The 12,010-nt window shown below is 41.6% G+C and overlaps 1 protein-coding gene and 1 long non-coding RNA gene across 23 annotated transcripts in view; one reads left to right on the top strand and one right to left on the bottom strand.

The window, feature by feature from the left end:
* Positions 1–5,445, bottom strand: part of PPP4R3B (protein phosphatase 4 regulatory subunit 3B) — an 85,851-nt gene extending 80,406 nt beyond the window's left edge. For all 22 annotated transcript variants that reach the window (XM_035272522.3, XM_035272527.3, XM_054244974.2 and 19 more), the window contains exons 1-2: positions 4,987–5,445; positions 3,303–3,358 (exon numbers count right to left, since the gene is read on the bottom strand). In XM_035272522.3, coding sequence (XP_035128413.1) covers positions 3,303–3,358; positions 4,987–5,128 — 198 coding nt within the window. In that variant the 5' untranslated portion in view covers positions 5,129–5,445. The remainder of the gene's footprint in view (positions 1–3,302; positions 3,359–4,986) is intronic.
* Positions 5,446–5,695: 250 nt separating this feature from the next.
* LOC144579293 (uncharacterized) lies at positions 5,696–10,187 on the top strand. Its single transcript, XR_013526604.1, has 3 exons — positions 5,696–5,867; positions 6,971–7,068; positions 9,190–10,187. It is a non-coding gene; the product is annotated as an uncharacterized LOC144579293 (long non-coding RNA).
* Positions 10,188–12,010: the final 1,823 nt, after the last annotated feature.

Genomic DNA, 12,010 nt, shown 5'->3' with positions numbered 1-12,010 from the left:
ACATTGGAGTGCAGTGGCATGATCATGGCTTACTATAGTCTCGACCTTTCAAGCTCAAATGATCCTCCCATCTCAGCTCTCGAAGTAGCTGGCACTATAGGCATGCACCACCATACCTGGCTAATTTTTTAATTTTCTTTTTTTTGTAGAGACAGGGATATTGCTATGTTGTGCACCTGTTCTCACCTGAGCTCAAGGAATCCTCCTCCTAGGTCTCCCAAGGTGCTGGGACTGCAGGTGTGAGCCACCATGCCTGCCACAGTCAATGTATTTTAATACAGCAAAATGGCCTATAAACATCTCATTCACTTACTCATTAAGTTTTTAATAAAAAAATCACTAATGGAAACAAATTTTTTTTTTAACTCATTACTATAGTCCCAGCTACTGGAGAAGATGAAGTGAGAGGATCACCTGAGCCTAGGAGTTTGAGTTCAGCCTGGCCATCATAACAAGATCCCATCTCTGAAAAAATTTTAACTCCTCTAATGAACTACAGCCTTCATGTAAAATTTGGAAATTAATAACTTTCTAGACTACTTTATTGAATAACCTAAATGATGCCTTTTATAAAGGATAATTCTAACAAACATAGAAAAATATTACTTATTTGGAAATCCCAATCTGTGTAACTTCAAAAAACTACAATTTAGGCTGAATACAGTGGCTCACACCTGTAATCCCAACACCTTGGGGGTGCTGAAGCATAAGCATCCCTTGAGGCCAGAAATTCAAGATCAACCTGGGCAACATCATAAGACTCCATCTCTACAAAAACCAAAAGAAAACAAGTTTTTTAATAAAATTTTTTTTTTAAAGTGCAAATTTAGCCTGGACAACATGATACCCCATCTTTAGCACTTTTTTTAAAAATTAGCCTAGTGTGGTGGCTCATGAAGGCTGAAACTGCAGGACCGCTTGAGCCCAGGAGGTTGAGGTTGCAGTGAGCTGTGATCACACCTGTACTCCAGCTTAGGTGACAGAGGACCCTCTCAAAAAATTACTTTTTTAAAAATGCAAACTGAAGATTTGGGTGAAAATGTAAAAAACCACATCCATTACAAAGAAACTAAATTTAACATAACTCCTAAGTGGCCCTATGATTTCAATTAGAAAAGTGAACTCAATTTAAACAAAAATAAACAGGTAATCTCATTCATACCAGTTTTTCATTCTTCTACACTGTGTTTCCATATTCTTCTCATTACCAAAGTTTTCTTATATATGTCAATGTTACATAGCAAAAAAACAAACAAAAAAACCCACAGTTTTAAAAAGTCCAAATAGTATATTATTTGTAATTACGGAAAACATTCCAAATGGTATAATTTTTTAAAATAAAACAGTTTTTCTCCAATACTTTATACTTAGTGTATACAAAAATGCTAATTATCTAGAAATAATTTTTTAGTGCAGTAACATTATACACGAAATTACCTACATGTCCTAATGATTCTAAAGTATTCAGAGAACCACTGTGTTTTTTTAACTTATGTTGGGCAACTACAAGCCTACTCCATACTGTGATCTTTCCAACAGCTAAAGGATCTTACATATGATCTGAGAAGAATCCATTATTCTAACTAAATTTGTATGGAACTATTTATGACTTAGTTACATTTAATAAAAAGTTCCTGATAATTTTATATTTATGCAGATAAGGGAAATATGGTTAAAAAAATTAGTATTTCTGTCCCCACAAAGAACCAAGCAAACAAAAATAAACCAAAAGTGATTATCTGGTAAAAATTCAGTATAAAGATAGAGTAAGAACTGCCCAGCTGACTTAAAAATTAAATATACTTAAATGTCTACCTTAAAATGTCTAAGGTATAGGAAACATCTTCAGATTTTCAATTCAGGACAAATGTTTAATTTGCTTCTCCATCAAAAAAGACACACAATATTTTCTAAACAGAGAAAAAAGCTATTAATTGAATATTGAAAATTTTAAAGTATTTCAAAGAACTGATTAAGAATGTGTTGTATACATAAAACAATTGTTTAACAGTAAGACTTTGTATTAATAAGCTGCACAACAGACAGAATTTTATTCCTCCAACTATGAAGTACTTGTTTCTGGGCATCCAAATTTTCATAAACCTTGAAGCACTGATGCTGTAAATGTAATCCTAAAATAATTTATCTTCCTTCAACAATCTCTGCCATTGTCACTTTACATACCACACACACAAAATACCTGGAAATAATTCAAATGTATAACAACAGGTGTATGTCATAAATAAGAATACTATACAGAGTTTAAAAAGAAAACTAGATCTACATTGTTAACATGAACAAATATTCAAAATGAATGTGTGAAAAATGCAAGCTGCAGAATACATGTAAAAGTACGATATCAACTGTGTAAAGTTTAAAAACACACAACAGACTACATATTATTTATGGATACATACATATGCAGAAAAGGTATAAAAGCATGTACACAAAGAATACACATCAACTTCAGAATAGTGGTTACCTATGTAGAGGATGGAGAATGGAGAGAATGGGATGGATACAAACAAGCTTTAACTCTATCCATAATGTTCAATATTACAAAAGTATTTGAAACAAGTATGATATAATGTTAACATTGTTAAATCTGGTGGTGTTACAGTAGACCCCCATTATTCTCTGTACTTTTCAATTTTAATATATTTCATAATAAAAATAAAAACATTCACAGAATAAAAAGGTTGAATCACTGCTATCATTTTCAGATTAATCAGGCATGCTAAAATACAACACACATTTTCTTTCCCAAATAAAACAATAAATATTAACAGAAGATGGTACATAATTGGCAATGTACACTTTTATAAAGTATCCATTGATTACTATAATAAAAATATACAACAATTAAAGAGCAGAATTTAATGTTTCTACTTCAAAACCTCTATCTTTACCTAAGTCAAAGGATTTAATTTCACACCACAAACAGGCTTTCTTAAAAGTGTCCCTTTGAATTTTCTTTCAAGTCATTTTCTTTAAATGTGACTCAGAATAAAAGGTTTCATATACAAGGTATAGAAGAGTCCTGGCTAACTATAGTTAAATAATACTAATACATCATAATCTAATATAAACTGACAGTGGTTCAATTCAAAAATGGTGATAATTATCACCAGTACAAAAACTCACTTTTCAGTCTGAAACTTTTAACCTGCAAGAGAAATACACATGATCTTTGTTTACTAAACATGTTTTTTCTTGTCAGGAAAGCTTTCCCACCTTTGTCAGATTAATACTTCCTTGATCACAGATGAAGTCTTTCAAATTAAAGATAAACAACTACTTGCCTGTTGTTTCTGATATGCAGTATTTGGATTTATCTTTGATTCCAAGAGTAGTGATCCTGAAAGATAAAAAATAATAATATATCATAAGTCTAAAATGATAAAAACCTAAATAAAAATAAGAATACACATTAAGGCCAGGCACGGTGGCTCATGCCTGTAATCCCAACACTTTGGGAGGCCGAGGCAGGCAGATCACAAGGTCAAGACATCAAGACCATCCTGGCAGACACAGTGAAACCCCATCTCTACTAAAAATACAAAATTCAACTGGGCGTGGTGGCATGTGCCTGTAGTCCCAGCTACTGGGGAGGCTGAGGCAGGAGAATCGCTTAAGAAAGAGGCGGAGGTTGCAGTGAGCTGAGATTGTGTCACTGCACTCCAGGCTGGTGACAGAGCAAGACTCCATCTCAAAAAAAAAAAAAAAAACCACACCCCCCCCCCCAACGTTTTCATGTCTTTTGACCCAACTGGATATCTGAAGTAATAAAATGTATTCGAATTCACATTTTCTCTCCAAGTCTAGGCTTCATATTTAATTTAGAATATTTCTTACTATTCCCATACACTCTTAAAGAAAAAAATTCGTTTGAAACCAACATTCAAACCAAGGAATGAGGAGACTAGATGGCTATTAAAATTTTACTGAAATAAAAATTTTAAGGTCTAAATGACCACTTCAAGCCGTTTTTTAAAGTAAAAGTTGTTTTATTGTATTCCCAGTTTAACAATAAAGCAAATTACAAAACAAAAACAAAACACCATGACAGGGATTAAATACTTGGTATACAAATTAAAGTGCTGCATTTATCCTTTTCTCATTAAGAACAAAAGAACACCTTCTGTAGAAATAAGCGTTGACTATTTAAAATAAAAGGGAACGTGCAAGAAAACAAAATATGTCAAGAATAAACCTAAGATTAGTTTTCTAAGTGCCCATATTAGTTGTTCAAATCAAGTCCAGATTACAATATAAAAGGCGTTTTAATTACGGCTCTACATTTTGTAATTTAAAATACTTCACATGACTACAATAAATCAAAGAATATGAGTTTACAACCTGCTTTGGTGTCCCAACTTGCTTAGACTGCAAGGCATTCACTTTTTCACAGCGCCTTCTACAAAGGCAGCCCAAAGAAATCCCACACTAAAGATGTATGTGCTTGTGTGTCCATGTATCGTGGTAACAGTCAGCAATACAGCCAGGAAAAGGTGCCTTTTGGTTTTCCCCAGCACCCGCCGACTGTGGCACCTGGGGCCCACTGGTAAATTTCTTTTAACGACACTCGGAAAGAAAAGTTTCGCTAAACCTTTTGTACTAGATGTATAATGGATACGAAAATAAAGGAATAAAGGGGGAGGAGGGTGTCAGCTCCTACGGCGACATCAGTACCTAGTCTCTCACTACTTCCTCCCTTCTCTTACACTCTCCCCTCTTCAAAAGAGGAGGGACTGTAAAAGAAGAAGTCCAATCCTTAAGAGGGATGGGAGGCGGACAGAGTCTCAGTCTCTGAGGATAAGTCCAGTCAAAAGTACAGTAGTTTGTTTTTGGCGTACACAAGCTCCAGCTTAGAACCAACGCGCTGTCCCGAAGTGGTAGTAACGGTAACCGGCCCAGGGCCTTAAACCCCAGACTGTGCCCCAATCAGAGGCACTATCCCCTGTTCTACCGTTCCGATAACCTTACCGTCGGACTCTGCCCGAACCAGCAGCGACATCCCCTTGAGCTCCTCCACGTAAGTAGAGGAGACGTGCCCGGTGCCTCGGTCGTCCCATTGCCGGTCTTCGTTTAGGGTATAGACCTTCACTCGCCGCCGCGTATCCGACATGGTGGCTGCTGTCTCCACCGCTCCAGCCGCCGCCTCCTCGCTCACCTCGTCCGCGCCCCTCACTCTTGAGAGACGGTAGAGGCGGTAGTGGCGGCGGCGGCTCCGGAGAGGCCCGAATTCACCATGGTCCAGAGATTCAGCCGCGAGAAGGGGTGACAAGAGCCACTGAGACCCCTTCGCCCGGAGGCCCTGTTACCTCTCACTTCACCCCCGCATACACCCACCCTCCGGTCCCTTTGCTCCCCAGGGCTCGCTCGCTCTCCCACCGCCGCCGGTACCGCCGCGGTAACTACTACAGATCCGCCATCTTGTAATCCGACTCTCTCTGCCTTTCTTTTCCTCCTCCAGCAGGCTCGCACGGGCTGTCCTAGCAGGGGCTACGGCGGCCGACGAGTTCAATGAACCGCACCTCCGCTTCTACAAGCGCTTCCGAAGCCGGAATGCTCAGCGTTCTCGCGAGGAAGGGTACACGACTGGGGCAGGAGTGCTTCAGCGAGACTTCCTCCTCTTCGGCCCCGCCTCCTGGCGCGGGATCGTAATTGGGCAGGAGGTTCTCGCGATCTTCCCGGCATGCGCCGCGAGAGGCTGCTCGGCGGAAGGCGGCTGGGCTGAGTCCGGTTCCGCACTTCGTCAGGTTATAGGCTAGCTGGCAGCTGCGTGTGATGTTCGCAGAAACTCAGTTTTGAGGAAAAAGCAAAGCAAACCGGGGAAGTACGAAGCCTTGAACCGGAGTAACCAGGTACAGAAAGAAAAGTGCTCGCATATCTTGATGGAAGGAAGTTCACTCCGTCCGCCAGAGGGAAAAAAATTCAAACCTTTCTGTGAAAAAGAACAAACTGTGAAATTTAAACCTTTCTGTGAAAAAGAAAAAGAGTAGAACTCTTTCAGCCGAATAGAAGCCCACTAAACCTCGTTACAATTAAGCATCTGCCCAGGAAGTGTCTGTGCACACAGCTCTCCAGGCGGTTCGTGCAAGTGTGTTGACAGTTTCCTATTTCCCTCAGAGCGTTTCACCACCGCCAGGCTTTTAATAGCTGGCGATTGGAAAGCACATTTTCCGCTTCATGCAATACAATGCTCTTCCCATGTTTGTAACCTTGGAAAGTAAGTCTGCAGATAAGTTTAGGGAAGTGGCGGGGAGCTACTTTCCTAACATCTGTCATTGTTTCGATAATTCAGGTTCTCACGGGCGTTTCCTGTATTCTCTATAGGGGTCTCCTGCACTGAATAAGCGAAGGAGAAATTTCCTCTGCATCGAGGCTATTGTCGCACTTTGCGAGGTGGATATGGTTCACGCACTGGGTCGTAGTAGCGTGTCGTTTATTTAAATCCCAGCTCGCTCTTTGTAGAATCCCTTTATTCATTCTGTTGTTGGTTGACAGTCTCTTTCTGTCGCCCAGTCTGTAGTGCAGTGGCGCGATCTTGACCCACTGCAGCCTCCGCCTTTAGGGCTCAGTCAATCCTCTCACCTCAGCCTCCGGAGTAGCTGGGACCACAGACGCCCAATCCCCACCCCGGCTATGTTCGTTCTTTAATACAGTCTCTCAGCTTGTTCAGCTGTCACTTCTGTGCAGCCCGTTAGCCACTTCAGTGAAAACCAGGCGAGTCATGCACGCTGACTGACCCTGCAGTGCATTTTGGGAGTTGTAGTCATAGTTAATCAATGGTCTTGTTAAAACGTGCTTATGTTTTGACCAGATCACTTATGAGTGGACACCCTTCAGCAGTATACTACAACGTGGGTCAGTGTACAGAACACACGCGCTGATAATTATTTCAAAATCTGGATTCACAGTATTTTTTGTTTGAATTTTGAGACGGAGTTTTCCTCTTGTTGCTCAGGTTGGAGTGCAATGGCGCGATCTCGGCTCACCCCTACCTCCGCCTCCCAGGTTCAAGTGATTCTCCTGCCTCAGCCTCCCAAGTAGCTGGGATTACAGGTATGCGCCACCCACGCCTGGCAAATTTTGTATTTTTAGTAGAGACGTGGTTTCTCCATGTTGGTCAGGCATGGTCTCAGACTTTTGACCTCAGGTGATCCGCCCACCTATGCCTCCTAAGGTGCTGGGATTACAGGCTTGAGCCACTGCGCGCGCCCGGCCCAGAAAACAGCTTTTTCTCGTTTTAAAAGAGAAGGGTGCCCAAATGGGACTTCTCAGTTGCTGTTTTGTGTGTGTTTTTTTTTTAATCTATAGGAGACCTCAGAAAATGTACTTGAGCTAAGTCATCATGATATAGTACATAACAATAGAGCCAGTTAATTGATGTGATGAATGTGGACAAAATGTGTTTTGACCTCAGAGAAAATAACATTTCTGCCTTGGAAGAGTCAGAGAATGCTTCACACAATTTTTGAGCCTGATGTTAGACGCTCCAGCCTTCTGTCCAGCCTCACCCTTTGGTTGCTTCTCAGGAGGGCTGAACTTGGGAAGAGGATTGTGCAGACCCTGGAATCAGGCTTGGCTTTTGGGATAGGGAATTCTAGAGTGCCCACAGCATGGTCTGAAAAAGGGAGAGTTGGCTGCAGGTGGCTTTAGTCCCATGATTCCATGGACTTCAGACTCCTCCAAAGCACAGGGCCCAGTGCTTGCTCAAGTCTGAGGGCACCTCACAACCCACATTTTCCTCAGCGGATGTTCTTTGCTTCGGGCAGTCATCAAAGTTCCACTTCAAAGAGTTGCTAACCAAATATGCCCACAGTCTCCCGTTTTTATTCTTTTTTTTTTTTTTTTGGTGTGTTTTGAATAAATAATGCCTTTACACATACAAAATTTAAAAGGCAGAAAAAGGTATGTAGTGAAAGTAAGTCTTCTTTTAATCTTTTTCTCTTGTCACTCATGGAATTTTCCTCTTGAAATCACCACTATTCCATTTTCCTGTGTATGTTGCCAGAGCAGGGCTGGTTTTATGGATGTTACCTCTACAGATAGGTACTTGGTTTAATGTTTTGCTATCACTAGCTTGAAATTCAGAAGAGTTTTGAACAAGGGCCATGCAGATTTATTTTGCACTGGGCCCACAAAGTATGTATTTAGTTCTGTTCCAGAGACATTGTGTGCATATACAGGTAACTATATATAAATGTGTATGTTGTGGTCCAGTAGTGGTCTGAGGCCTATTAGAAACTGAGCAGCATAGCAGGAGGTGAGTGGCGGGGGAGCCAGCATTTCAGCCTGGGTTCCATCCCGTGTCAGATCAGCGGGGGCATTAGATTCCTGTGGGAGGGAGAACCCTTTTGTAAACTGCACATGCAGGGGATCTAGGTTGTGCACTACTTAGGAAAATCTAACTCCCCTTCCTACTACAGAGGTCCCCAACCTTTTTGGCACCACTGTCTTCCACAACACCAGTCTCTGGTGCCAAAAAGGTTGGGGACCTCTGTAGTAGGCTACACCATCTAGGTTTGTTTAGGTACACTCTCAGGTTCACACAACAAAAAAAAAAAATCACCTGATGATGCATTTTTCAGAAAGCATCCCCATTGTTAAGGGACACATGACTGTAATGGAATACTATTCTTGTCCTTCCTTTTTATTTTTTGTATTTTTTGGGTATATCTTGGCAATAATTTTGGGTAAGTATATATAGAGAGCTAACTCATTCTACTTAATGGTTACATGGTATCCCATTGTGATAGCTGCAAGAGGCAAACAAATCCTAGACAGACAGGGGCAGGTACCCAGTGAAACCCTACCTTCAAGCCAAGGACAGTTTAAAGCCTAGCCACAAATTCCGGATAAATCTACAAACTGGATTGAGAACGAATCTTCCCATTTGGCATGCTTTCCTCTGATTGATCCCCACCCTTCACCTATTTTACATATACTTCCCTTCCCTAATTGTTTTTTTACTCTGTCATGCCTACCTTTGAGTAGTGCTGTCTTTTAGCCTTTTTTGCATACTCACAAACCAATCAGTGTGCACTCCTTCATCTGAGCCCTTAAAAGCCCTGGACTCAGCTACACTGAGAGAGAGACCACCCAACTTTGAGTGAGGGACCACCCTTGCATCCTCTCTCCACTGAGAGCTATTTTCGTAGTTCAAATAAAACTCTTCTCCAGCCGGGCACGGTGGCTCATGCCTGTAATCCCAACACCTTTGGATGCCGAGGCAGGTGGATCACCTGAGATCGGGAGTTCGAGACCAGCCTGACCAACATGGAGATACCCCATCTCTACTGAAAATATGAAATTAGCCTGGCATAGTCGCACATGCCTGTAATCCCAGCTACTCGGGAGGCTGAGACAGAAGAATTGCTTGAACCCAGGAGGCCAAGGTTGCAGTGAGCCAAGATCGTGTCATTGCACTCCAGCCTGGGCAACAACAGCTAAACTCAGTCTCAAAAAAACAAACAAAAAACTCTTCTCCACCCTCCTCACCCTTTGATTGTCAGCATAACTTCATTCTTGGACATGGAATAAAAACTTGGGACCCACCAAACATGAATGCAAAGAAGGCTGAAACACTGTGGCCCTCTGCCCTCTGCTGCTGGAGGCCAGCTGCTCCATGTAATGCGATGGGAAGCAGCAGTGCGGCAGACCCAGTCCTGAAGCCACGGGCCTGAGCAGGGCAATGGGACTGACAGAGCTGTTAACTTGCCACCAGACATTGACCTGCAGATGGCAGAACTAAAAGAGCTCTTAGCATGCTGTAACACCTGCTCTGGGGCCTCGGGGTCATGAGCACTCGTTTGGGTGCCACGACATTTCCCTTAATGGGACATGCTTGGTCTAGCTGCAAGTCCTGCATAGAGCCCGTTCCTGTGCTGGCACTCTGGCCAGGCCCTACACTAGCTCACTCACCCCCTCCTGTGAGGGGCTGAGCATGCAGCCATAGCGGCTGCAGGATTGGTGCCCAAGCACAAGCCAGACACCACCCGGTGGACCAAGTAGTTGGTGTGTTGCTGGCTGGAGGTATTTGGCTGTCAAAGTAGCCAAGAAAAATTCCTCATTAACCGTACAGATGTACTCTAATTTATTTAACTCATGTCTTATATATGTATATTTGTGTCATTTCCAATGGTTTGTAATTTCAAGCAATAAATGATTGTGCAAAAGGTGTTTTATGTGTGCCAATATCTTTGTAGGTTAGTTTCCTAGAGCAGGGTTTTCAACCTAAGCACCATTGACATTTGGGGCTGGATAATTTGTTGTGAGGGGCTGTCCTGTGCATTATACAATGTATCCTATCTACTCCTATATGTTATGAAAAATCTGTCAGTCGCCAGAATCCTTTCAATGACTTAACAGGCCCTTTTCATCCTGCTTCTGCCTACCTCTCCAGCAGCATCTTAGAACCCACACACTCTTTTTTTCAGACTCATGCCCATGGTTTGCTGTAGTGTCTTTGCACAGGTATTCTCTTTGTCTGGAGCTTTCTTTTCCACCAGTCATCTCCTAATAACTCCCATTTTATCTTTTAAATGTTGCCACCATTATTACTTCTTTGGAGGAGTCTTCTTGGACTACCTAATTCAAATCCTCTGGGCTTTTTTTTTTTCTTTGACAAAAGCCACATTCAATCAAATCCCCCTTGGAATGTTACAAGCACCAAAAAATCCAATTTAAACTGGTTTAAATGATAAGAGAATTTATTGGCTCATATAAATGAGAAGTCTGAAGATAAGGTGAATCTCAGGGTTGATTTGATTGAGTGACGTAACAGTATCAACAAGAACTTGATTTCCTTCTGCCTCGCAATTTTTCTTTCTGCTGTCAGATTCATCCTGAGGCTAACTCTGTATCATAAAATGGTGGCCAGAAGCTCCCAAGGTTATGTAGTTCTTTCCGTATCAAAAGAGAGTTTCTTTCACATATTTCACAGTTTTCACTGTGATTGAACTGGTCACCCCTAAACCTAGAGTTTTGTGGTCTAGAGAATGTCAAGCATTGATTGGCTGAGGCAGATCAGGCCCTATCCCTGGAACTGGAAGTGATGTTAATCCCACCTAAATCCCATGAATGTTACTCTATGAGGTATGAATAAAGTAGATGTTAGGAATACAATCAGAAGCCATTATGTCCTATTACACACTCGTAGCACCATGCACCCCTCCATTGTAGCACTTGTCATACTTGTAGTTTTATATTTATTTTTATGATTTCTGATTAATAACTGTCTTCTCATCTAGATGAAAAACCTCTATTAGTCCAGGGAGCTGTGTTTTTTCTCACCATTGTATCTGTATTCTAGCATAGGGTGTCAAACATAGCCGGTTCTCAATAACTATTGAAAGAGTGAAACTTCCCTTAGAAGTTTACTACTCAGTTTGACATTCCCTTTAGCAGGCAGTTTAATAGCTACCATATCAGACTTATATTACATCTTTGAAAGTCCCAGACTGATACCTCTATCTCCAGGCAGTCAGTTCTTGACACACCGGTAAGTAAGATTCATGGAATAAATCTAACCATATTATATTTCCTTTACATCTTTCAAATGTTTCTGATTTCTTTTAGGATAAAGTTTTTTATGATGGCATTGAAAGCTCTTCATGGTTTGGCCCCTGTCTGGCTTTCTATTCTCAAGAGCAAGGCTATAGACTTCTGATCTTCTTCAGGGTGATCTTTCTCTTTCAGTCATAGTCCATCCCCAACCACTTACCAAATATCAGTTTTTACAAGTCTTTTCTCTGGCAGGGAGTAGAGAGGGGGCAGTAATAGTTTGTGCAGGGATATCCCCATATCCTTCTGGGGTAAAAGTGTTCTAGAAGGAGGCAGAGGAAGGCTAGAGGTCCCACTGTTTAGCATTTGGCTTTCACTTAATGCTCACTTTAGCTCTGCTTCACAATCCCCTACTATCTACTGTGACTAATGTTCTTAAGAGTCTCTCCCTCCGGGCGTGGTGGCTCACGCCTATAATCCCAGCACTTTGGGAGGCCGA

Source organism: Callithrix jacchus, chromosome 14 (assembly GCF_049354715.1).
Source record: "Callithrix jacchus isolate 240 chromosome 14, calJac240_pri, whole genome shotgun sequence".
Taxonomy (NCBI): domain Eukaryota; kingdom Metazoa; phylum Chordata; class Mammalia; order Primates; family Cebidae; genus Callithrix; species Callithrix jacchus.
The sequence above is the reverse complement of the archived record's forward strand: the minus strand, read 5'-3'. Positions and strand labels throughout refer to the sequence as shown.